This window comes from Myotis myotis, unplaced genomic scaffold (assembly GCF_014108235.1).
Source record: "Myotis myotis isolate mMyoMyo1 unplaced genomic scaffold, mMyoMyo1.p scaffold_m19_p_5, whole genome shotgun sequence".
NCBI classification, from domain to species: Eukaryota; Metazoa; Chordata; class Mammalia; order Chiroptera; family Vespertilionidae; genus Myotis; species Myotis myotis.
In genome coordinates, this window is record NW_023416357.1 from 79,625,797 (window position 1) to 79,653,388 (window position 27,592).

The 27,592-nt window shown below is 41.6% G+C and overlaps 1 protein-coding gene across 5 annotated transcripts; it reads left to right on the forward strand.

Moving 5' to 3' along the window:
• The first annotated feature begins 559 nt into the window (after positions 1-559).
• On the forward strand, positions 560-25,746 carry ZKSCAN5 (zinc finger with KRAB and SCAN domains 5). Of its 5 annotated transcripts, none has more exons than XM_036309888.1 (7): positions 560-1,073; positions 1,291-1,809; positions 13,431-13,566; positions 18,153-18,217; positions 18,494-18,629; positions 20,069-20,677; positions 24,272-25,746. In XM_036309888.1, exons 2-7 carry the CDS (start codon positions 1,396-1,398, stop codon positions 25,381-25,383), a joined length of 2,472 nt encoding a protein of 823 aa, XP_036165781.1. In that variant the 5' UTR covers positions 560-1,073; positions 1,291-1,395; the 3' UTR covers positions 25,384-25,746. The 5 variants fall into 5 exon arrangements, with proteins under 5 accessions (XP_036165781.1, XP_036165783.1, XP_036165782.1 ...); XM_036309890.1 differs by having other exon boundaries at positions 20,069-20,491; XM_036309889.1 differs by having other exon boundaries at positions 18,497-18,629.
• The last annotated feature ends 1,846 nt before the right edge of the window (positions 25,747-27,592 follow it).

Genomic DNA, 27,592 nt, shown 5'->3' on the forward strand with positions numbered 1-27,592 from the left:
GCCCCCTGCCTGCACTCCGAGGAAAGAGGAGGAGCCCGAGCTGTTTAAATTGCTTTGGGGTTGCCCTGCTGGTTTGGCTCAGTGGATAGAGCTTTGGACTGCAGATTGGAAGGTCCCGGTTGGATTCCAGTCGGGGGCACATGCTCGGGTTGAGGACTCGATCCCCAGTTGGGGTGTGCAGGAGGCAGCCGATGAGTGATACTCTCTCCTCATTGATGTCTCTCTCTCTCTCCCTCTCCCTTCTTCTCTAAAAATATTTTTTTTTATTTTTATTTTTTGTTTATTGCTTAAAGATTTACAAAGGGTATTACATATGTGTCCTTCCCCCCCCCCCCCCCGCCCTTGACAACCCCCTGGCCTCCCCTACCCCCAATAAAAATATTTTTAAAAAATAAATTGTTTTGGGGTTGGATGGGGAAAGAGTATGGCTATTTTCTTCACGCCTCCTGAGGTTCCGTGGGCGTGACTGGCTCCTAGGCCACCGCCCCATTTCCCCACCGATTGGCCCACAGCCCCTCTGGGTGGGGCGTGCGGCGGGCACTTTCCACCCGCTGCGAGGCGAGGACCTCCGGGTTTCCTAGAGCGGACTCGGAAGTGCTCTCGGGGGTTGGATTTATGGCTCAAGCCCGTTGGACAGAGAAAGCTTGGACTTGCTTACTTCCGGCGAGGAAGTGGTGCGAAGTGTCGCCTTCGGTTTTCTCTCCGTTTGTGAAAAGACACCCATCTCTCCAGCCTTGATTGCGGGAGCTCGGTCGTCCAGGAGAGCTCCCCGAGGCTGGAGTCTTGAGGAAAGGGAATGGGCATTGTATCCAGACGGGAGCCCTATCCCTAACCTTGACCGGGCCGGTCTCCCGTGTGTACGGGGTCAGGGTCGATTCCGAGAAATCCAGGTCCAAATCTGCCCTTATTATCCTGTTTCTCTTCGGGACCAATGCAGTCTCCCATTGGTCTGTCAGGCCCTTCTGGCTTGAAAGACAGGACCAGTTTTGATCACTGTAATGTTTTTGACCCCTGTTCTGACTTAAGTTTGACTTAAAGGTAGAGAGAAGGAGCGACTGCGACTGGACTAGTTAGTAAGTCTTGTCCTATTAATATTCTTCACCAGTAAAATTATGTTGGTTGGGGCTGATGTCGGGTTTTTTATGGCTCTCATTTACATTATTTTAAATGTTGGAAATACGTTAAGCTGACTTGTTCATATTTTAAATGAATTACTCTGTTGAATGGTCATCTTTAGTATAAATAACCTCTATGTCACCTCTTTGCTAATAATAATTTCCAATATATCAGTAGGTTGCATAATAATGAACGTGTCCTGCAGAAGATCCTAAAGAGGAAAACATATTTGATCAGTGTAAAACAGCTAAAGGGGAGAGACATCCTTCTGAGTTTGGAATGATAATGACAGAATCTGGGGAAGTCATAGACTTGGACCCTCCAGCTGAGACTTCACAAGAGCAAGAAGACCTTCTAATAGTGAAGGTGGAAGAAGAAGACTGCACCTGGATGCAGGAGTACGGTCCGCCAGTGTTTGAAACTTTTTACCAGCGCTTCAAGCACTTCCAGTACCATGAGGCATCAGGCCCCCGGGAGGCACTCAGCCAGCTCCGGGTGCTCTGCTGTGAGTGGCTGAGGCCTGAGCTGCACACCAAGGAGCAGATCCTGGAGCTGCTGGTGCTGGAGCAGTTCCTGACCATCCTTCCTGAAGAGTTCCAGACCTGGGTGAGAGAACATCACCCGGAAAATGGAGAAGAGGCTGTGGCTGTGGTAGAAAATATACAGAGGGAACTAGAGGAACGCAGACAACAGGTGAGTGGAAGAGGAGACATTAGACAGGGGTGGGTAAACTTTTTGACTCGAGGGCCACAATGGGTTCTTAAACTGGACCTGAGGGCCGGAACAAAAGCATGGATGGAGTGTTTGTGTGAACTAATATAAATTCAAAGTAAACATCATTACATAAACGGGTACGGTCTTTTTTTTTTAGTTTTATTCATTTCAAACGGGCCGGATTTTGCCCACGGCTGCATTAGAGCAATGAGGAAGGGCAGGAAGAGAGTTGAGCTGCTGAGCAGGGGTGAGATCCTTAGCACTCTGGTGCTTCATTTATATTCTTTTGTTCTCCTGGGATTAGGTACACTGTGGAGATTTCCTGCCACTCCAGCAAAGAGAAGCAGTATCCAGTGTGCTAACCTGGAGAAGACAATCTGCGATTTAATTTAGTTTTAAAATTACTATATTTTTTGAGTGACATGATACAAAATTCAAAAGGTACTTAAGGTTGCAATAAAAGGAAGTTTCCATCTCACCCCTAGTTCCTCAGATGCCTAATTCTCCTCACCAGAGGCAACCATTTATATGATACATGCATATCCTTACGGAGGTATACTATATTCTAAATATATGAACATACATGTATATGACATATTTAAAACTCAGATGTTTTAAAATCACTGTGTATTTCTGCCTCTTGTTTTTTTCCTTTTTTTTCTTCTTTTTTTTTATTTTATTTTTTTATTGCTTAAAGTATTACAAAGGGTGTTACATATGTGTCCATTTTTCCCCCCCGCCCTAGACAGTCCCCTAGCCTCCCCTATCCCCCAGTGTCTTATGTCCATTGGTTATGCTTATATGCATGCATACAAGTCCTTTGGTTAGTCTCTTACCCCCCTAACTCCTGCCCCCCAACCCTCCCCGACCTTCCCGCTGCAGTTTGACAATCTGTTTGAGGCAGCTCTGCCTCTGTATCTATTATTGTTCAAAAGTTTATAATGGTCTCTATTATCCATGAATGAGTGAGATCATGTGGTATTTTTCCTTCATTGACTGGCTTATTTCACTTAGCATAATGCTCTCCAGTTCCATCCATGCTGTTGCAAATGGTAAGAGTTCCTTCCTTTTAAGAGCAGCATAGTATTCCATCGTGTAGATGTACCACGGTTTTCTAATCCATTCATCTACTGATGGACACTTAGGCTGTTTCCAGATCTTAGCTATGGTGAATTGTGCTGCTATGAACATATGGGTGCATATATCCTTTCTGATTGGTGTTTCTGGTTTCTTGGGATATATTCCTAGAAGTGGGATCACAGGGTCAAATGGGAGTTCCATTTTTAGTTTTTTGAGGAAACTCCATACTGTCTTCCATAGTGGCTGCACCAGTCTGCATTCCCACCAGCAGTGCACAAGTGTTCCTTTTTCTCCACATCCTCTCCAGCACTTGTCGTTTGTTGATTTGTTGATGATAGCCAGTCTGACAGGTGTGAGATGGTACCTCATTGTTGTTTTGATTTGCATCTCTCGGATGATTAGTGACTTTGAGCATGTTTTCATATGTCTCTTGGCTTTCTGAATGTCCTCTTTTGAAAGGTGTCTATTTAGGTCCTTTGCCCATTTTTTGATTGGATTGTTTATCTTCCTTTTGTTAAGTTGTATGAGTTCCCTATAAATTTTGGAGATTAGGCCCTTATCAGATATGACATTGGCAAATATATTTTCCCACGGAGTGGGTTTTCTCATTGTTTTGTTGATGGTTTCTTTTGCTGTGCAGAAGCTTTTTATTTTGATGTAGTCCCATTTGTTCATTTTCTCTTTAGTTTCAAGTGCCCTAGGAGCTGTATCAGTGAAGAAATTGCTTCAGCATATGTCTGAGATTTTGTTGCCTTTGGATTCTTCTAGAATTTTTATGGTTTCCTGTCGTACATTTAAGTCCTTTATCCATTTTGAGTTTATTTTTGTGTATGGTGTAAGTTGGTGGTCTAGTTTCATTTTCTTGCATATATCCGTCCAATTTTCCCAACACCATTTATTGAAGAGACTATCTTGGCTCCATTGTATGTTCTTGCCTCCTTTGTCAAATATTAATTGAGCATATTGGTTTGGGCCGATTTCTGGGCTCTCTATTCTATTCCATTGATCTATATGCCTATTCTTGTGCCAGTACCAGGCAGTTTTGAGAACAGTGGCTTTGTAATACATCTTGATATCTGGTATTGAGATCCCACCTACTTTGGTCTTTTTCAGGATTGCTGCAGCTATTCGGGGTCTTTTTTTATTCCAGATGAATTTTTGGAGAGTTCGTTCTAGATCTCTGAAGTATGCCATTGGTATTTTAATGGGAAGTGCGTTGAATTTATAGATTGCTTTGGGTAGTATGGACATTTTAATGATGTTGATTCTACCAATCCATGAACACGGTATGTTCTTCCATCTGTTTATATCTTCCTCTATATCTTTTTTCAACGTCCTGTAGTTTTCTGAGTAGAGGTCTTTTACCTCTTTAGTTAAATTTCTTCCTAGGTAGCTTAATTTTTTTGGTGCGATGGTAAACGGGGTTGTTTTTATAATCTCTCTTTCTGAAAGTTCACTATTGGTTTATAGAAATGCCTCAGATTTCTTGGGGTTAATTTTGTATCCTGCTACATTGCCAAATTCATGTATTAAGTCTAGTAGCTTTTTGATGGAGTCTCTAGGGTTTTGTATGTATAATATCATGTCATCTGCAAATAAGGACAGTTTTACTTCCTCTTTTCCAATTTGGATGCCTTTTATTTCTTCTTCTTCTTTTTTTTTTTTTTTTTTAAATATATATTTTATTGATTTTTTACAGAGAGGAAGGGAGAGAGATAGAGAGTTAGAAACATCGATGGGAGAGAAACATCGATCAGCCGCCTCCTGCACATCTCCCACTGGGGATGTGCCCGCAACCCAGGTACATGCCCTTGACCGGAATCGAACCTGGGACCCCTCAGTCTGCAGGCCGACGCTCTATCCACTGAGCCAAACCGGTTTCGGCTTATTTCTTCTTCTTGCCTAATTGCAATGGCTAACACTTCCAGTACTATGTTGAACAGGAGTGGTGAGAGGGGGCATCCCTGTCTTGTTCCTGTTCTTAGGGGAAATGGTGTTAGTTTTTGTCCATTGAGTATGATACTGGCTGTGGGCCTGTCATATATGGCTTTTATTATGTTGAGGTATGATCCTTCTACTCCCGCCTTACTGAGAGTTTTTATCAAAAATGGGTGTTGAATTTTGTCAAATGCTTTTTCTGCATCAATTGATATGACCATGTGGTTTTTTTCTTTCAATTTGTTTATGTGATGTATCACGTTTATTGATTTGCGGATATTGTACCATCCTTGCATCCCTGGGATAAATCCTACTTGCTCATGGTGTATGATCTTTCTGATGTACTGCTGGATCCGATTTGCTAAGATTTTGTTGAGGATTTTGGCATCTATGTTCATGAGGGATATTGGCCTGTAATTCTCTTTCATTGTGTTGTCTTTACCTGGTTTTGGTATTAGGGTGATGCTGGCTTCATAGAATGAGCTTGGAAGTGTTCCTTCCTCTTGAATTTTTTGTAGTAGTCTGAGGAGGATAGATTTTAGTTCTTCCTTGAATGTTTGGTAAAACTCCCCTGTGAAGCCGTCTGGTCCTGGGCTTTTGTTTGCTGGAAGCTTTTTGATGACTGCTTCAATTTCTTCCATAGTTATTGGCCTGTTGAGATTTTTAGATTCTTCCTGATTGAGTTTTGGAATCTTGTATTTTCCTAGGAATTTGTCCATTTCCTCTATGTTGTCTAGTTTGTTGGAGTAGAGCTGTCCATAGTATTTTTTAACAATCATTTGTATTTCTGTGGGGTCTGTTGTTATTTCACCTCTATCGTTTCTGATTTTGTTTATTTGGGTCCTCTCTCTTTGCTTCTTGGTGAGTCTGGCTAGAGGTTTGTCAATCTTGTTTATCCTTTCAAAGAACCAGCTCTTGGTTTCATTGATTTTCTGTATTTTTTTTTTTTTGGTCTCTATGTCATTTATTTCTGCTGTAATCTTTATTATCTCCTTCCTTCTGCTCACTCTGGGGTTTTCTTGTTGCTCTCTTTCTAATTCTTTGAGTTGTAGAGTTAGATGATTTACTACCATTTTTTCTTGTTTTTTGAGATAGGCCTGTAGAGCTATAAACTTCCCTCTCAGGACTGCTTTCATTGTGTCCCATAGGTTTTGGATTGTTGTGTTTTCATTGTCATTAGTTTCCAGGATGTTTTTAATTTCTTCTTTGATCTCATTGGTAACCCAATCAATATTTAATAGCATGCTATTCAGCTTCCAGGTGTTTGAGTATTTTGGGTTGTTTTTATTGTAGTTTATTTCTAATATTATGCCATTGTGGTCTGCGAAGATGCTTTTTATGATTTCAATCTTCTTGAATTTGGGGATACTTTGCTTGTGACCCAATATATGGTCTATTTTTGAATATGTCTTATGAGCATTTGAGTAGAATGTATATTCCCTGGCTTTGGGGTGAAGTGTTCTGAAGATGTCTATTAAGTCCATGTGATCTAGTGAGTCATTTAGGATTGCTGTATCTTTGCTGATTGTTTGTCTAGAGGGCTTATCCAGTGCTGTCAGTGGTGTATTAAAGTCCCCTACTATGATTGTATTGTTGTCAATCTCTCCTTTGATATCTTCCAGGAGTTTTTTTTATGAATTTGGGTGCTCCTGCATTGGGTGCATATATGTTTACCAGGGTTATATCTTCTTGTTGTATTGATCCCTTTAGTATTATGAAGTGGCCTTCCTTATCTCTTGTTATGGCCTTCACTTTGAGGTCTATTTTGTCCGATATAAGTATTGCTACCCCAGCTTTCTTTTCCTTTCCATTTGCCTGAAAGATATTTTTCCATCCTTTCACTTTCAGTCTGTGTGAGTCCCTTCTAATGAGGTGGGTTTCTTGTAGACAGCAGATGTATGGGTCATGTTTTCTTATCCATTCAACCACTCGATGTCTTTTGTTTGGAGCATTTAGTCCGTTTACATTTAAAATTATTATTGAAAGGTACTTATTTGTAGCCATTTCTTTTTTTGTGTGGCTGTTTTCTTTCTGAGCTTTTTATTTTTTCTTTTTATACCAGTCCCTTTAGCATTCCTTGCAATGCTGGCTTGGTGGTGATAAACTCCCTTAGCCTTTTTTTGTCTGTGAAGCTTCTTATTTCCCCTTGAAGTTTGAATGATAGCCTTGCTGGATAGAGTATTCTTGGATTCAGTCTTTTGCTTTGCATCACTTTGTAAATCTCCGTCCATTCTTTTCTGGCCTGATGTGTTTCTGTTGAGAAATCATTTGATAATCTAATGGGAGATCCCTTGTATGTAACTTTCCGTCTCTCTCTTGCAGCCTGTAAGATTCTCTCTTTGTCCTGAACATTTGCCATGGTAATTATGATGTGTCTTGGTGTGGGTCTTTTCGGGTTCACCTTGTTTGCGACTCTCTGGGCTTGTGTGACTTTTTTCTTCCCCACCTCAGGGAAGTTTTCTGATATTATTTCTTCGAATAGGTTTTCTAATCCTTGTTCATCTTTCTGTTGTTCTGGTACCCCTATTATTCGTATGTTGTTTCGTTTCATGTTGTCCCAAAGCTCCCTTAGGCTCTCCTCCTGTCTTTTAATTTTTTTTCTCCAATTGCAGTACATTTTGGGTGTGTTTTGCTTCCCTGTCTTCTAATTCACTAATTTGGTCCTCCGCTTCTCCTAGTCTACTGTTGATACTTTTTTTTTTTTTTTTTTTACTGTTGATACTTTCAATGGTGGTTTTCATTGCAGCTATATCACTCTTCATTTCTTCTTGGGTCTTACTTAAGTTGTTGATTTTTTCATCTGTTTCTTCTAGCTTCTTCCATATGTTATTGATTTTTTCATCCGTTTCTTCTTGCTTCTTGCAGAGGTTGTCGATTTTTTCCTCCATCCGGTTTATGCACTCTAGGACCCTTATTCTGAATTCTTTTTCTGTCATGTTGCATGCCTCTGTATTACTTAGCTGCTTTTCTGGAGAGTCCTCCTTCTCTCCTTTGGGGGTTTCTTTGTCTACCCATGTTTGATCTCACTGACGTATCTAGATGTTGAGTCGTTCAGTGGCTGCTCCCTGGGTGGCAGTGACTCCTTGGTCTGTGGTTGCTCTTCGGGCGGTTGCGGTAGCAGCTGCTCTTCAGTTGGCAGCAGCTCCTTTGGTGGGTGCTGTTCACAGCTGTGGTGGCTCTTCTGGCTGGTGGGGGGAGGTTTCACGTACAGCTGCTGTTCCTCAGCAGAGGGTGTGGTGCTCAGGAGGCTGCTGTTGCTTGGATCTGCTGCGTTGATTTAAAGGCACAAAATACAACACAACAAGGCACCACGTACCAGGCACTAAACACAAATATATTGACGATATTAATAACCCCAAATAAAGGTGACCGCCCGAATTAAGAGAATTAGAGGATAAGGAAGAAGGAAGATAAAAGAGAAAAAAGAAAAGAAAAGTAGGGACCAAAAAAAGGAGTGCAAAAATGAAATTGGGAAAAAGGAGGGGGGAAAATAAAAGCGAGAAAAGAAAAGAAAAAAAAGAGCGAAAAGAGAGAATGAAGTGGAAGAGGGGAAGAGACTTTCTATATGAGGAGAATACTCCTATAGAACTGCCACTAATCCCAACAAATTCCAGCAACAGCTCCCTGGAGATGGATGCAAACTAGAAACAACCAATAATATAACGATGAAAATAGAATGGAGAACACTAATCCCAAAATAAAATAAAGAGAAAATAAAATGGCACTTTAAAAAATGGTAAAATGGTAGCACTAATAATACTGGTTAAAAATAAGAAGGTAGTAATTTAAAGGGTAAAATCAGGTGATGGAAAAAGAAGAAGAAAGAAAGAAAAAGAAGAAAAAAGGAAAAAAAAGAAGAAAAAAAAAGGAAAAAAAATTGGTTTCTTAGTTAAAAGGTGAAAAAAAAAAAAATTGCAGTAGTGAAGGTCCTTTGGTTCTTCTATTCTTCAGTGTGGCTCGCCTTTAGTCCTGTCAGGTATTCAGGAGAGTGTTGAGTTTCCCTGCGATACACTGTTCCTGTGTTGTAAGCCACAGTCCTTATTTTAAAGCAGGCCGTATTTGTTTCCCAGACTGCCTTATTTTGCGTTTAGCAAAGAGTCAGTTTGTGGCTCAGCCTCTGGGTGGCAGTGTTCTGGGGTTGGCCTCTGAGGCTATACGGCATCTCTATCGCACTTAAAAGTGATTTGGAGAGGTCAACTATCCAGAGCTGGTTCCTTAATAGTTACCTGCTCTGTATTGTTGCTGGGATTCTGCTTTTTTCTTATAGCTTGGTTTGTTTCATGTCAGTGCAATAGAGCGACCTCACTCTGAAGCTGTGTTATATTCCATTGTATGGATATACCATAATTGGACTATTGAGGGCCATTTAAGTTGTTCCTTTAGATTGTTTCTGAATTTTTACTACAAACAACTTTGCTGCATGAATATCTTTACATACATCATTAATTATAGAATGAATGCTAAGTCCATTTGTTGGCTCAGAAGCCATATGCATTTGTAATTTTGACAGCTATTGATAGATTGCCCTACATAGAGATTATACTAATTTATATTCCCAACAGCAATGTATGAGAGAAATTTTTTTCCTGTAGTCTGATAACCCAATGTTATCCAACTTTTTTGATTATTGCCGATATGAAAGATACATATTCCAGTTCTGTGCAATTTTAATGCATTTCTCTAATGGGTTAGTTTGACCACAGTGCATATTTTAAAGGGCTATGCATATGCCCTTTTATTGTAAATTATCTGTTTGTATTATTAAGGACTGTATCTGTCATTGAATTGCAAGTGTTACTTTTCCACATTGTTGTTTGTCTTTGCTTATGGAGATTTTTGCTTTGCAGGGTGTTTTAATTTTTATGCAATCAGCTTAGATCTTTTACGTTGTTTTAGGGTTTTGTGCTATACTTAGAAAGGCCTTCTCAACTACAGTATTATAAGAAATTTTTCTCATAGTTTTGTCATAAATTTTTCTTTTTTTTTTTAAATTATTTTATATTTTTATTGATTTCAGAGAGGAAGGGAGAGGGAGAGAGAGAGAGAAACATCAATGATGAGAGAGGATCATTGATTGGCTGCCTCCTGCACACCCTCTGCTGGAGATCGAGCCCACAACCCGGGAATGTGCCCTTGACCGGAATTGAACCCGGGACCCTTCAGTCCATAGGCTAATGCTCTATCCACTGAGCCAAACCGGCCAGGGCTTTCCAATTATTTTAAAAGAAGGAAGAGGCAGGTTAGGCTCTGTAGAAACATCAGCGTGGGCTGGCCGTGCTATTCACTCACTGCTTGGAAAGCCTCCCACGTCATCATACAGCTTGCTGTGACCCCTGAGCTCCAGCAGGAACAGCGCGACAGTGGGAATGCTCATCCACGGCAGGGCCTGGACAGTGAACATGATCTCTCGATAGACTTGGTTCTTCAGAAATTGTGGATGTTTCATTAAAGAATGATCAAAGATAAAACAATAGCTGAGTGTTGCAAAGACAAAATAAAGGATATAAGCCCCAAGGTTTGTCACAATCAGGAGGCTAAGAGTCTGTCGGAAGAAGTTGTCCTCTGGCCACGTGGCTGGGTATATGTATGGTGTGAAAACATAACGATCGGCAGCACTGAGAACGAGGTCCGTCTCAGCACCTGGGAGCTCGGCCGTGGCTCGTGCGGCGGCGCTGCGCATCCAGCGGTGGGTCCGGCTCACTGGCCGGGGCCGGGCCGGGCCGCCTAATGACCTAAATTTTTCTTTAGACTTTTAAATTTTTTACACTTTTACATCTGGAATTCATTTTGGTTTAGGGTGTTTGGTATGGTTACAACTTTATTTTTCCCCAGATATCTACCAGGTTGCCCCAGCAACTTGTAATCCACCTTCTCTCTTTCTGATTAAAATGCCTCTATATTACATACCAAATTTCTGCATGTATTTGGGTCCTTTTGTGGTCTCTTTATTTTATTTTACTGATGTCACTGTGTGTTCATGTGTTAGTATTTTAATTATTTGAGCTCTATGAAATGCTTTGGTATATGATAGGGCTACCCTTCCTTCTTCCAAATTATGTTTTAATATTTTATCATTTTCCTTATGATCTTTAGAATTATTTATTTAGTTTTTAGTACCCCCCCAATTCCTGTTGGTATTTTTGTTGGGATTGCATGAAATAATATATTAATCTAGGGAGAATCAATATCTTTATGTTGTTAACATCTTGTACTTTCTAACTCATTTATAACCTGACCTTTTACCTTCCTCTGGTTGCTAGACTCACACTCTCTTAAACTTTAATTCTCTTTTTATAGCAAAGAAACAAAAGATTATAGGTCTACCAGAGGTTGAAACTAGTTAGAGAATTTCCCTCATTTTCCAGAGAAATGGCACTTCATTGTAAGGTACCAACTCATTATTCTTTTTTTAAAAATATATATTTTATTGATTTTTTACAGTGAGGAAGGGAGAGGGATAAGGAGTTAGAAACATTGATGAGAGAAAAACACTGATCAGCTGCCTCCTGCACACCCCCTACTGGGGATGGGCCCGCAACCAAGGTACATGCCCAGGGATCGAACCTGGGACCCTTCAGTCCGCAGGCCGGCGCTCTCTCCACTGAGCCAAACCAGTCGGGCTCAACTCATTATTCTTTACCTCTGGGTAAGGGGTACTTCAACATCCTAGAATATCCTCAGGCCCTTCAGCTGGCTTAGCTCACCCCACGAGGCAAGTGGGCCGCAGAGAGAGCCACTGTTGACCTGAAGCCAGACCCTGTAGCTCTCCTGAATGATTGTTGTACAGATGGGAATGTTTGAACCTTTCTATTGCTTCTTTCAGGGCATAAAGGTTCCTGTTGACATCTAGTTAATTCTTTTTAAAACCTAATTTGGGCCCAGCTGGTGTGCCTCAGTGGTTGATCCCTGGTCAGGGCACATGCCAGGGTTGTGGGCATGATCCCCAGTGTGGGGCATGCAGGAGGTAGCCTATCTGACTCTCTCTCATCATTGATGTTTCTATCTCTCTCTTCCTCTCTGAAATCAATAAAAATATATTTTAAAAAAACTAATTTAGGACATAAATGGACAAACTATGTCTTATCTTTTTAATAATAAATATTCAAAAGTGTAATTTAAAACAAAAAGCATTTTTAAATACAGGATTTACAGCATATATTGTACATTTGCCCCTTTCGGTGTGATATGCAGCCCATCTTTGAAGGGATACAGAGAAAAATAATTCCTTAGTGGTAGTCAGGAATTGAGGCCCAGATAGGGTATTTCCCACGGGCGTCCACAGCGTACTTTGTTTGCCTTTCTCTCTGTCTGTCTCCTGTATCCCTGACATTTTTCCTCAACTTTATCTCCAGGTAGTTCTTGTCTCTGCAGACCTTTCCCCAGGCTTTATCCTTCTCCTTTTCAGTTTCTATGCCCGAGTTTCCGGACATCAAGGGCTGTTTTGGTTCTTTGCTGCCCATGGTGCCCTTTGACATACTTGGCATCATCTTAACTCTGTTCTGAGTGGGTCAACCAGGACACAAACTTTCACACAGAATATTTGCCACAGCTGTTTTGCAACTGCCTTTTAATGTAACTCTTGTGCCACATTTTGCCAGTACTAGTAGGGTTAAAATCAAAAGTGTTTTGAAACCATAAGGGAGGGAGAAAGGGGATGGTGATTCTATCTCAGTGCAGGATCTTATTACCTGTTAAGTTGCTGCTGAGACAGATTCTGGAGACTGGTTGTGGCAGAGTAATTGTGTGTACCCTAAGGTTGAGCAAGTGCCAAGAACAGAAAGATTGAGGTCTGTTGCACCCTGGACATGAACTAGCTTAAGTCTTGGTGTTGGTCTGCGGGAGAACCACGTGTCACTTCCTGAGTCCTATAATTGACCTTTCCAAACTCCTTTCTCGCCTCTCTCCCTCTTTACTAAACTTGACCCACATTGGCCTTCCTAAGATACCCTCTTTCTGTCTGAGAGTCTTTGTTTATATTGTTCTCTCTGCTTGCAACACTTCTTACCTTTCTCCTGGCTGGCTTCTTTCATCCTTTAAGTGTTTACTTAAGTGACACTTCCTCAGAAAAGCCTTTGATGGCTACCCTATCTAAAGTAGATCTCATGCCCAGCTGGTGTGGCTCACTGGTTGAGGGTCAGCCCCTGAACCAAGAGGTCACTGGTTTGATTCTCTGTCAGGGCACATGCCCTGGTTGTGGGCTCAATCCCCAGTAGGGGTCGTGCAGGAGGCAGCCAATTCATCAATGTTTCTATCTCTTCTCCCTCTCCCTTCCTCTCTCAAGTCAATAAAAACATATCTTAAAAAATAAAGTAGATCTCATCTGATCTGTCTCATGGTACTTCCTCCTCCTTTCTAACATATAACAGTCTGTAATTATGTACTAATATTTATTTATGTATTGAAGTGTTTAATGGAGGTCTTCTTCAACTAGATATAAACCATGTATAATCAGTGCCTGACTCATTATAGACCTTGCACATTAAATATTTAGTATATGAACAAATGAAAGAATAATGTGAATTTACTGGATTCTTTAATAGCCTTCTCATTAAGGTACTGATTGGTGTGGTTGTGGTTGTTAGATTGTGGCATGTCCAGAAGTCCTTTCTCAGAAGATGGTGCCATCAGGAGCTATGCAGGAGTCCCTCCATCACCAGCTTCTGTCTCTGGACCCCCAGCCTGAACAAGAGCCACAGAAGCCTCATCTGGAGGAAAATGGTGAGGATCTATATGATTTGGTGGAACAGATGTGGCCAGAGAGTGGGCGCCCTGGCCATGTGGGTATGTAGTGTCTATAAGAGAGAGACCTAGGGAGCTTCTGCAATCAGTAGGATTTGGAGGTTGGCATGGTATGGGGACCTAGAATTGAGTCCCTGGTATTAAGAGAGGTCAGGTTGCCCAGCTGGCATGGCTCAGTAGTTGAGCATTGACTAATGAACCAGGAGGTCATGGATTGATTCCCGGTTGGGGCACATGCCAGGTCGTGGGCTTGATCCCCAATGTGGGGCTGCAGGAGACAGCCAATTGATGATTCTCTCTCATCATTGCTGTTTCTATCTCTTCATCTGCCTTCCTCTCAGAAATCAATAAAAATATTTTTTAAAAAAAGACAGGTCAGCTTATAGGATGGCTAGGAACTGTACCACAGTTGTATTCAAAAGCTATAATGCAGATGATGAGAACTTTATAGGTACTGTTAAGAGATTTACAAATCTACTTCATAGATTTTGTTATCTTAATGCTTAAGTAAAAAAAAAAAGTTTCTAATTCCTAATTGCTTTCATTTTTTTAAATTCTTTATTTTGAATTTTGCTTTCATTCTTACTTCAAGCAGTGCTTCACCATGACCTTTAGAGCATTTGTTTTCTCTTTCTTTACTTCCCTTATTAACCTGTATTAGATATATTAAAGAAGAAAAGTGAACAGCTTATCTTATTTATGATGATATATGTCCACAAGTCGTAATCTCTAACCAGAAACTCTTGCCATCAAATATATTTTAGAATTCAGAATTTTTCAGATTTAGTAAGATAATGTGATTTACATACCATGTATTACACTACCAACAGGATTTGACATGGTACCCCATAATCACACACATTCATATTTCATCAGTGAAATGTATGTATATATACAACAGTGGATTAAATAAAAGCTTTGATTAGCTTTGCATATGTTCTGGTTAGGTTTTGTTGTCAAATTAGTTCAATGCCTAACTTCATGAAAAAAAAAGACCACCTTTGGTATGTAGAGCTTTGGGATTTCAGAATCATGGATTGGAAATTGTGAACTTGTATTTCCTGTTTGGCCCCAGGCTTTCTTCTAGGATTCCCCTTAGTGGTCAGGCCTTTCACTTGACATGTTCTATGTCTCTAATCTTTTCCAGCTTTCCTTTCACTGTGGTAATAATAATAAAAGCACAGCAGCAGCAGCTATTATGACACATAGTTTACTATGTGTCAGGACCTGTTCTAAGCTTTACTTGTAGGAATTCATTTAACCTTCAATGTACCAGGAAAAATAATCTTCACTTACCATCTGGGGCCAATGGATCCTTTATCTTTTTTATATTTAAGTAATTTTATGCATAGTAATAGAAGAATCAAAGGATAAAAATAATTTAAAAAATATTTTTTTATTGATTTCAGAGAGGAAGGGAGAGGGAGAGAAAGATAGAAACATCAATGATGAGAGAGAATCATTAATCTCTTACATGCCCCCCATTGGGGATCAAGCCAACAACAACCCAGACAAGTGCCCTGACTAGAAATAAAATCATGGCTTCCTAGTTCATAGGTCATCACTCAAACACTGAGCCACATCGACTGAGCGATGATAATAATTTTTAAAGAAGATTTAATAAGAATTACACTTCTTTGTATCAAGTGCATTTTGATAATTAAAACATCATAAAAAAACAAAAGAGTACTGTCACACAGTACTGTCTATTTAGCAAAATCAAAAACTGTCTTTTTAACAAAATAGGATAGTCCAGAATCTTGTTGTAAAATATTGCATGATGAAATCCTTTCTGTTGAATGACTCACTGGATAAGATGGATCATATTCTTTTTATGAAATTAAAAATGTATTGTTTATTATTGATTCTTGAGTTTGAGAAAGTTCATCTAGGATATCATTTGTAGACTCATTCTAAGATTTCCCTTATATTTTCAGTTTTATCATTATCATTAGAGAGCACGCTGTTTTCTGTCACAATTTATCATCTCATTCATCTAATAATTGTGAAATGTCTATTTCTCCTTGCCAGTATGGGTAGAAAATAAAAACTTCCAAATTCTCAACTACGCTCAATGAAAGTTAGAAGTAGATGTCAACAGTCTTATACCTTCTGGAAGATGTTGCAAAACTCTATGTAATGTATTTTAATACTTTGGAAATAGTGAATAATGATGATGTTTTTCACTGTTGCATGATGCTAAATATTTTCTTTATTCTCTCATTTCTTATTATTTTAGTCTTCTATGCTCTCATTGGAAGTAATTAATGAATAGTGATTAGTAAGAATGAAATCATTCCTGGTTTGATGAAATAGAAAAATGTTTCATGATAAAGGAAAAATAAGATTAGTCAGATCCCAAAATGTTTTCTAAATTTATAAAAGGATCCAGTGGATCCATTATAGAAATTACAAGATAGAATGAGTTTTATTATATTTTTTAAAACATAAAATGAATTTTCTTTCTGTTCTTCAGAAGATCTCTAAAGGAATAAAAGTCATATAATTACAGTCTTTAAAAATAGTTAAAACTGTTCAACATGGAAACCCAAAATTGTGTAACAGGCCTAGTACTCAGTGGAATGAGTAGGTACTGCTGTTATCCTCATGTTAGAAATTAAGAAGCTAAGGCCTAAAAAGGTTAAGTAATTTGTTCAAGGTCACAAAGCTATTAAGTGACAGTTCATATTTTAACCCTCTAATTCTACACTTTTACCCCATTCTGAGCTATCCTGCCTTTGCTTTAACCACCAGGCCCTCCCAAGGACAGAATCCTGTCCTCCTTAAATCATGTCATCTTCCCACTACTTGCAGAGTGTCATCACATCATGCTACTCTTTTCTTCTGTTCCTAGGTGCTGCTTCTCTTCTCTGCCCTGTTAGCCAGACCCTAGCCCTTTCTTTATTCCAACAAAATTACTGTGTTTTTAATTTTTTTTATACACTGGGGGAGCCTGCATTCCTTATGCCTTTGATAGCACTGAAGGCTGGGACTAATTTGGGCTTGAGAGAGGCAAAATGATTTACTTAAAAGTTAAAGAAGCAATGGGTTTCGCAGGAACCTCAAAAAATAAGTGGAATTATTTAGAATGGAATTACTATAATAATTCCAGTTATAATTGGAATGTAGTCTGTACTCACAATTACTGTTCAAGTATAGACTACATTCATCCCTTTATTTCAAGTCTCCTCTTTTGACTCTTTAGCCATACTCCTGGTTTCAGACTCTGTTTTTGTCTTTCATCAATAATCATTACCTCCTGTTTGTGTCATTGCTCATTACTTTATAGTCCTCAGAGACAAGCAAGCTACATATACACAGACATCTCCAGGACTGAGGAAACCATAGCAAGGTCTAAACTGTCAGGTTATTTGTTTAAGGTGGGGCTCACATAGATTGAGATCTGGATGCACCATGAATCTTGACAAAAATAAGTAGAGGCGCCCTAACTGGTTTGGCTCAGTGGATAGAGCGTCGGCCTGCGGACTCAAGGGTCCCAGGTTCAATTCCGGTCAAGGGCATGTACCTTGGTTGCGGGCACATCCCCAGTAGGGGACGTGCAGGAGGCAGCTGATTGATGTTTCTCTCTCATCGATGTTTCTAACTCTCTATCCCTCTCCCTTCCTCTCTGTAAAAATCAATAAAATATATTTTAAAAAAAATAAGCAGAGGTGACAGCAGAGGGTCAAATTGTCACCAGCATCTGGATATCAGACCCTCCAGGCATTGCACATGTTATTCACTCCACCTGCAAAGCACCCTGACCCTCACCCCACTCCACCCCTATGTCCTGTGGACAGGCTTTCCTGAAGCTTTCGCCTTCCACTCTACTCGGCATTCCTAATGGTGAACTTCAAGTATAGAATTGGTAATTGACCCTATTCTGGAAGTAAGTAAGGCTTACATGTCTACACTCCCTGTTACTGAAGTTTTGGAAGGCAAGGACTGTTTTATCTGCCTATTATAACACACAGAGTAGGCTTAATAATATATACTAACTATTGATTATAAACCAACCATAGTAATTCCTCGAAGGGAGAGCATGTGGACTAATGCCTTGCTAATCATAAAGTGTAGTTCAAGGAGCAGCAGCAACATCATCACTTGGAAGCTTGTTAGAAATGCAAAATGTGGAGCCCAAACCTACTAAGCCAGAATCTGCTCTATGCTTAGACCCCAGGTGATTTGTTTGCTCATTAAAGCGTGAGAAGCCCTGGGCTCTAGGAAGTGCTTGAGATCTGAAGCTGTGAGACGTTGGTTATCCTTTGAAATGATGAGGTTCAGTCTTGGCAGAGCAGAATGGTACAATCTGAAGTCAGCAGCAGGGAGTAGCCTGAGCAGGGAGTCTAGTGTTTTCAGGTGGAAGGGTGAATATAGGGTAGGCGTGGGAGAGGCCGGAAATGGCGAAGATCTTAAGAGCCACGCAGAAGAATTTGGTCTTGGTGTGGCAAGGCACCACTGTAGATTCTTGACCAAAAGTGGAATATGGTGGCAGTCAGAGCTGGGCAAAGATATTCTCACTAACACCTCTCTTTGTCCCCCCTCATCCCTTCCTGCTCTCCAAGTTTCTTCCCTTCCCCTGGAGGACAGCCAGGAGCTGACAGCCTCACTTCTCTCAGCTGGGTCCCAGGTGAGCTGGCGTCCCTGTGCCTGCATGTCTATTTCCATGTCTGTTCTTGGAGACATAGCTGTCTTAATCCTGAATCTTTATCAGGAGTTCTGTCTCTTTAGAGACCAGGCCCACCTTGGGTTTATACTTCAATCCTTTTTCCATTCTACCCAATACTCCCCATCCTCTTTGAAGCATAGTCCCACCTCCTATTTCTTTCCTTAATACTTGCAGTTCTTTCCCTCATCCAAATTGGAACATAGGGAATGGGAATTTAGTGAAGATCTCGTGTTTCAGAAGTTGGTGAAAATTGAAGATGTGGCGGATGTGGCTGTTTCCTTTATCCTGGAGGAATGGGAACATGTGGACCAGTCCGAGAAGTCTCTCTATAGGGATGACAGGAAGGAGAATTATGAGAGTATTACCTCCATGGGTAAGACTTATTTTGTCTGCATGGATTAGGACATATTAATGTTGTTATCTTGCAAAGAATATTTCTAGTGCATCTTATGAAAGCATGTGTGTTTTAAATGCTATAATGTGGCTTATTTTTTTTCCTGTGAAAGAATAAATCAACCTTCCCCCCCCCCTTAGCTTATTTTAATTATTTCCTTCATAATAAGGGTATGACTGAAGTGCTTAGAGAATAATATTTGCAAATACTATCTGCTTTAAAATGAAAGAACTTAGCCGAAACCGGTTTGGCTCAGTGGATAGAGCGTCGGCCTGCGGACTGAGGGGTCCCTGGTTCGATTCCGGTCGAGGGCATGTACCTGGGTTGCGGGCACATCCCCGGTGGGGGATGTGCAGGAGGCAGCTGATCGATGTTTCTCTCTCATCGATGTTTCTGGCTCTCTATCTCTCTCCCTTCCTCTCTGTAAAAAATCAGTAAAATATATTTAAAAAAAAAATGAAAGAGCTTAAAACTAACAGGTTTGGATTTTAACAGGTTTGTAGTAATTATTGTAGTCTATTCCTTGACAGATTGACTAATTCTTAGCTGAATAATTCTCATTTGTGAAAGCATCTCAGACTTTGCCGAATAAATATGGTAGTAATTATTATTACAATATCTCAATGGCATTCATTCTTTTCTTTCTAGCTCATGGGTGGCTAGTTGTTGACCCTGTTACAATTCTCAAATCACTGGTACCTATTTTATGATGTTTTCCCTGTTGGCATCTACATTTTACATGTTGTATCCTCCCTCCCCCTTTTTTTAAAAAAAAGATATTTGTTTTTCTTCCTTTTTGTTGTTTCTTTGTCATATCCCTTCTTGAATTTTGCATCCCAAATAAGACTTTGCCAGTATTTCTAACTATGTTATGATCTTGGAAACTAATATTTGATTTTGCTGCCTGGAGCAATTATAAAAACTTTAGTACTATGGCAAACATTTTGGAGCTTACAGCTTTTAGCTTCTTTTGAATTAATTCTTTTGTTTATTATTAAAAATATTTTTATTTATGTCAGAGAGAAAGGGAGAGAGAGGTAGAAACATCAATGATGAGAGAGAATCATTGATCAGTTGCCTCCTGCATGCCCCAACTGGGGATCAAGCCCACAACCCGGGCATGTGCTCTGACCAGGAATCAAACCATGACCTCCTGGTTCATAGGTTGATGCTCAACCACTGACACACCAGCTGGGCTTGAATGAATTCTTTTAGAAGAACCACTATATAACAAGCACACTGGTAGACTTTAGATGAAATACATAGATAATGCCAGATTCCTTTTGAAAAATGTTATACCAGTTTACATGGTCATGTGCTCATGTTGGATTTGTATAATTATTCTATATCCCTTAGTCATTTTATTTATTCTACTGTAGGAAGTAGCTAAATTTTCCACTTTTCTTCCATTATTTCAGATTGCAAGTCAAAGAATGACAATATGGAACTCATAGTAAAACAGATTTCTGATGAAGCCAAATCGCACTGGATGACATCAGGAATCACTGAAAGAAGTGTTGCCCAAAGTCAAGAATTTGGAGAAGTTAATGACCTTCGCAGCATGGTAGAAGGGTGGCAGGTAAACCCCAGTGTGGGGAAGTCAAGGCAGAACCCTTCCCAGAAAAGAGATCTTGGTGCCATCACAGACATTAATTGTAAGCAAAACACAAATGCTGAGAGAGGTCACAAATGTAACGATTGTGGTAAATTTTTCCTTCAAGCCTCAAACTTCATTCAACATCGGCGAATCCACACTGGAGAAAAGCCATTTAAGTGTGGTGAATGTGGGAAAAGCTATAATCAGCGTGTGCACCTTACTCAACATCAGCGAGTCCACACTGGTGAGAAACCCTATAAATGTCAGGTGTGCGGGAAAGCCTTTCGTGTGAGTTCCCACCTTGTCCAGCATCACAGTGTGCACAGCGGAGAGAAACCCTACGGATGTACCGAATGTGGGAAAAACTTTGGTCGGCACTCTCATCTGATTGAGCACCTGAAGCGTCACTTCAGAGAGAAATCCCAAAGATGTATGTGTGAAGAGTTTATATTGGAGAATAAATGGAGGCAAAAATGTTTTTATTAGCTTAGAACAGATGAGTTGTGGATAAGGGAGCAGTAGGAAGGAGCAAAGATTATAGTCTATTATTTACTAGAGGCCTGATGCACAAAATTCGTGTGGGGGGCGGGGGGGCGGTCTCTCAGCCCGGCCTGCGTCCTCTCACGATCTGGAACCCCTCGCTCCTAACCGGCTGCCTGCTTGCTCCTTACCACTTGGCTCACTGCTCCTTAGCACTGTCTCAGAGGCGGGTGAGGCTCCCGCCACTGCCACTGTTCTCGCCAGCCGTGAGCCCGGCTTCTGGCTGAGCAGTGCTCCAGCTATGGGAATGCACTGACCACCAGGGGGCAGCTCCTGCATTGAGCATCTGCCCCCTGGTGGTCAGTGGTGTCATGGTGACCGGTCGTTCTTGTTTTTCCACCATAATGGTCACTGAGCTTTTATTATATAGACTAGGGGCCCAGTGCACGAATTCGTGCACCTTGAAAGGAACTGTGGGCTGCAAGGCTGTGGTGGGCACAGGGGTGGATCTCAGCTCATCCTCCAGGCCCCCTCCTGGTCCCTCCTGTCGCAGCCCTGCTCCCCTGTCTGCCAGCAGCCCTGCTCCCACCACCACTGCTCCCACGTGCTAATGGCACCGGCCCCGTTTGCACCGCTGATGGCATGGAATGATTGGAGCGGGCGCCAGCAGCAGGTGTGAGCGCGGTTGGCACCATCAGCAGGTGTGAGCGGCATCTGCTGCCCCGATCATCTCTCAGGAGCAGGGGAAGGTGGAGAAGCCCTCAGGGGCGATTGGGGCCAGCAGCTGCCGTTCACACCCGCTGACAATGCCAAGCGATCGGGACCAGTGCCAGGCGCTGGCAGCGGGTGCAAGCACTGGGTGGGACCATAGCATGCGGGAGCAAAGAATTTTCAGTAACCACCAGAGGCTCACCCCGATGACAGCAACTGCACCCCACCTTGGTCTGGTGCCCCTGCTTACCTGCTCTACCATCCCACCGCGGCCGACACCTGCCATGTTCTGCGCTCTGCTGCCTGTTGCCGACGCCCGCCATGTTCCATGCGAGCCCCCTGGTGGTCAGCGCACATCATAGGAACTGGTTGTTCAGTTGTTCCGCCATTTGGTCTAGTTGCATATTAGCCTTTTATTACATAGGCTACTTTAATTGTCAAATCAGTAGGCAAGACCCTATGCCCTCTCCTCTGTCCCAACTTCCCTTTCTCCAGAGGTACTTGCTTGTAGCTCTATTTTCTTCCAGTAATTCCATATCTGCATATGTAAAAGGCTAAGCGACCGTATGACTGGTAGCTATAATGCACACGGACCACGAGGGGGCAGATGCTCAATGCAGGAGTGTCAAGCTGCAATGACTTGGCAGTGGTGGTTCTCAGGTGACGCACCCCAGAACCAGAGAGGAGGAAGCCCAATTCTGGGGTGTGTCACCCAAGAACCTCCCTCTCGCAATCTGGGACCCCTCAGGGGATGTCGGAGAGCTGGTTTCGGCCGGATCCCCACAGGCCAGGCCAAGGGACCGCACCTGCCGGAGGGATCCCGCTCACTCTGCAGATGCCCTTTGAGCCACGGCACTGCCCCAGGTGCAGCCGGCTGGGGAGGGACCACAGGAGGTTGGCTCCACGGCGTGTCCTTCCTGTCTCGCCCTGTCCTGCCCTGCCAGCCACCTTCTAATTAATTTCCTTTCAATGCGCACAAATCCATACACCAGGTCACTAGTCCTATATAATAAAAGTCTAATATACAAATTGTCCCCTTGGGCGGTCATTTGACCAGGAGTTTGACCACTTGCTATGGCATGTGCGACCACCACGGGGCAGCACGGAACATGGTGGGCATCGGCGATGCTCTGTGACCTCTCGCTGGATACCTAGGGGTGCGAGTGGCGGCGGGGATGGAGGTGTGGCGAGAATGCGGGGTGTCCGCCAAGCTCGCTCTCACTCCCCCTGCTACCCTCCCCTGGGATGTCAGGGCTCACATGCTGGGGAAGGCCCTGCGCTCAGGTGCTGGGTGCCTGTGAGGAGCCCACCCCACACCTGCACAGCTTCTTCTGGTGAGCCGGGCCACAGCTGCCAGGACCACAGAGGCTGGTTGGGCTCCCCGTAGGTTCGTGCAGGAGCCAGTCTGCGAGGCTGGCTGGGAGAGAGCACACTGCCTGCCCAGCTCTGTGCAGTGCCGCTGAGTGGCCCAGAGGCCAATGTGGCGACCCAGCCCGTGGCGTCCAGCCATGCTCACCGCATCTCCACGTGGGGACTCGGGTGCTGTGACTCAGGCAGAGGGGGCACACAGGGTCCCAAGAGTCCAGGTGCTGCCCAGGGTCCAGAGGTCATCTGGGACCTGCCCTTCCATATCAGAGGCTCACGCTTCAGTTGCCGGCCAGGACTAAGGACTGTACCCATACACAAATTTCGTGCACCTGGCTTCTAGTTTTAAATAATCCTGCTATTGCCTTATTAATCAATTTTAGACAGTATCTATTCACTTTCTAGTCTAGTAAATGAGGAATTGGACTCTCTTGCTTGCTTCTTCCCCTTTTCCAACTTTTTCCAATTTAGTTATTTTACTTAATTTTATTTTAAAATAATAGGAAGTTTGGAGGAAAAAAATTGGGAGAAAAAAAATCACACATAATTTCACCATCCTAACTAATAGCATTATTACTGTATAGTGGATTTCCTTCTATCCTTTTTCATAAGCCTATTTTTATTTTTAAATATATTTTTTATTGATTTCAGAGAGAAAGGGAGAGGAAGAGATAGAAACATCAATGATGAGAGAGAATCATTGATTGGCTGCCTCCTGCACTGGGGATTGAGCCCACAAACCAGGCATGTGCCCTGGCTGGGAATCAAACTGACCTCCTGGTTCATAGGTCAACAGTCAACCACTGAGCCACACTGGCTTGGCTTATAGCCTATTTTTATATAGTTATACTCATAGGACACAAATATTAGACATACACATTTTCTAGTGTTGCTTGACCTTCCTATTTGTTATTTTTGATAATCTGCTATTGTATGGAGATGTCATAATTTATTCAATTGTTCCCCAGTTGGACTTCTAAAATTTTCACTTTTGTCTTGATAGCTGTGCTTATGCCTTTTTCAGTATTTAGGATTCTTTTCTCATAATAGATGCCCAGAAGTGGGATTAGTGGATGAAAGGCCAAAAACATCTTTATGGCTATCGCTACATATTACTAAATTTATTTATTTATTTATTTATTTATTTATTTATTTATTTATTTATTTATTTTTGATTTGAGAGAAAGAGAGAGACAGAAAGAAAGAAAGAAACATCATTTGGTTCAAACTTGCAGCCTGGGTATGTGCTCTGACCAGAATCAAACCGTGACCCTTCAATTCATGGGATGAGGCTCTAACCAACTGAGCCACACTGGCCAGAGCTAAATTGCATCAAGTACATATGTGTATACCCTTTTTCACTCCTATTACATCATATTTTCATTTGATTATTTTCTTTTTTTTTTGAAAGTTCCTTTTCTTCTATAAAATAACTGATGACATTTGCATTTCCTCTTTATTTTTTCAGGCAATGACAAAAGAAGTAAGAATACAAAATTAAATGTTCAGAAGAAAATTTCAGAATTTTCAGAAGCAGACATGGAACTATCTGGAAGAATCAAAAAAAATGTTTCTCAAGTTCAAGATTTTGGAGAAGGCAAGTTGGATAGAAAGCAGGGAATTCCCATGAAAGAGATAGTAGGACAACCCTCTTCAAAGAGGATAAATTTCAATCAAGTCACATATGTCCACAAAAAATCCTCCACAGGAGAGAGACCACATAAATGTAATGAATGTGGAAAAAGCTTTATTCAGAGTGCCCATCTTATTCAACATCAGCGAATACACACTGGAGAGAAACCATTTAGGTGTGATGAGTGTGGGAAAAGCTATAATCAACGTGTGCACCTAACTCAGCATCAGAGAGTCCACACTGGTGAAAAACCCTATACCTGTCATTTATGTGGGAAAGCATTTAGAGTAAGGTCCCATCTTGTTCAGCATCAGAGTGTGCACAGTGGGGAGAGACCCTTTAAATGTAATGAGTGTGGGAAAGGTTTTGGGAGGCGTTCACACCTTGCTGGGCATCTAAGACTTCATTCTAGAGAGAAAACCCATCAGTGTCATGAATGTGGAGAAATCTTTTTTCAGTATGTTAGCCTCATTGAACATCAGGTGCTCCACATGGGTAAAAAAAAAGAAAAAAATGGCCTTTGTGAGGAAGCATATAGTTGGAATTTAACAGTGACTGAAGATAAGAAGATTGAGTTACAAGAGCAGCCTTATAAGTGTGATATATGTAGCAAAGCCTTTAATTATAGTTCTGACCTTATTCAGCATTACAGAACTCATACTGCAGAGAAAACCTGTAAATGTGATCTATGTAGAGAAAATGTTGGCCAGTGTTCTCACATAAAACAACGTCAAAAAACCTATTCTAACATGAAATCCTATCAATGTAATGAATGTGGCAGAGGCTTCACTCTGAAGTCACATCTTAATCAACATCAGAGAATGCATACTGGTGAGAAACCCTTTCAATGTAAAGAATGTGGAATGAGTTTCACTTGGAGTTGTAGCCTCTTCAAACATCTGAGAAGTCATGAGAGGACAGATTCCATAAATACCGTAAGTGTATAGATGTTTCTGTTGTAGCACCGCTCTTACTCAATTTAGAGAAGTTTTTCTGAAGAGAAATCCTACTTCTGTGATGAATGTAGTAACAACTTCAGCTTAACCATAAAACCTCCAGATACATAACTGAAATCCTTCAGTTAGAATTTAGGAACACTGGAGAACAAGAAATAGATAATTTGCTTTTCCCAAGGAGAAATGCTTTTGTTAGCATCTTCATGCTTGAGAATGTAGACAAAAGAGAACCCATGGTGCCCGGCTGGCGTGGCTCAGTGGTTGAACGTTGACCTATGAACCAAGAGGTCATGGTTCGATTCCTGGCCAGGGCAGTAAAAAAAAAAAGAGAGAGAGAGAGAGAGAGAGAGAACCCATGAATATGATGGGTGAAGGAAAACCTTCAAGTAGCACTTACTCATTTGAATGTCAGATCATTGACACTGGGAAAGCCTCATGGATATAGTAGAAATAAGCGTTGTTTGTAATTTCTGCCTTGACAGCTTATCTATTCAGGGACGAGCACAGGTAAAGAAAGAGAACTCTTCAGCATGATACTCGTTTTGGTACCTCAGCAACGAACCTTCCCTAGAAATGATTGTCCTGGCCAATAGAAGGCTCCAGTCCTTGTTCCCATCATAAGTATTAGACCCTTTGAAAAAAAAAATTGACTTAAGGTATTTATATTTTGGAAAAATTGGGTTCAGAGGCCGAATGGTATGTGTTCCTTACTATCTTATTCAATCTACAACTTCTCCATGAAACACACTCTACTTTTTTGGTTTTGTTTTGATTCTGTTATCATCAGATTAGCTATTATAAAGAGGAGTTAAGTTTTTCAATTCAATAGAAACTGTGTTGGTTAGTCACATCTTGAGGGGAGGGGAGCGGGACCTTAGAGGAATAAAGAAGACAGGCCAAATAGTGGACTTCTTTTTTTCTTCTTCTTTTCTATTACCCACAACAGGGTATCTATGCACACAGAATTGTGGTTCCGCCCTGGCCAGTTTGGCTCAGTGGATGGAGCGTGGGTCTGCAGGTTTGATTCTGATCCCAGGTTTGATTCTGGTCAAAGGCACATGCCCGGGTTGTTGGCTCGGTCCCCAGTGTGGGGCGTGTAGAAGGCAGCTGATCGGTGATTCTCTCTAATCATTGATGTTTCTGTCTCTCCCTCTCCCTTCCTCTCTGAAATCAATAAAAATATATTTAAAAAGAAAAAATAAAGAATTGTGATCCAAGCAATATGTATACTAATTCCCCCACAGGATAATGACATGTAGATTGAGTTTCAATTTGCATTGCAGCTGGATTTGAAAGTAAACAGTAATTAGGAGTAGGAAGGTCATGGTCTGGGTAGGAGTTGTGGGCAAAAGAAGATGACGTGGAAAAAGGTTTAACTTGAGTCTGTTTGCTAGAGAAAGGGAAAGAGCTTTTGGGCACTGCTGAAATCCTGCTTCTGCTGACTGCCTAGCGTACAATGAACAGCAAATTGAACTTGTTGTGTTGTACACTGGTGTCCTGTCCAGATTCCTCTAGCCAAACTGGCACACCTATCCACTAAGCTGCCCAGAGTTAAGGCTGCTAATTGCTCACAGCTCTTCCCTTCTCCAAAGATTCTGGAGACTTGTTCTCAAATGGTGGGAGCTGCAGCATCCAGGAGTTTATCTGCTGCCCCCACTCCAGCCAGTGACTGACTGATACGGAAGGACAAAAGGTTGATTCACTTGCTTAAAGCAGGGGGGAACCTATAATGTAGTTTATGTTTCCCAAGCCACTCTTTGTGGATCAGGCTAAGGCTAGACCTTGAGACTATGTCCATGCTCCACTCTTGCCCTCTTGATCTGTTTCATTCCCTCTCACAAATACTTTTCCTGAAGAGCATACCCTTAACCAATCATGAGGTTCTGAATCCCTGTTTTAGGGAACCTGGTTTAGGACATTTGGTGCTGTGAGCTGTCCTAGGAGGTTGACCACTGAGGAGGATGACCACGAGGCAATGAGGACTCCCTCACTAATGGTGGGTGAAGTGTTGGTAGTCCCTGGCGTGTGGTGGTCGTTCAATTGTGAGACGTTCACTGTGGTGAACTGGGATGGCATACAGGTGGAAAGGGATGTACTGACTTGGATAAACTTTGGCGAAAAAAATGAAAATAATAAAAGGATTATGGAGAAAATTAAAAAACAACAACAACAAAAAGGATTATGGAATTCTTTCTGAAAG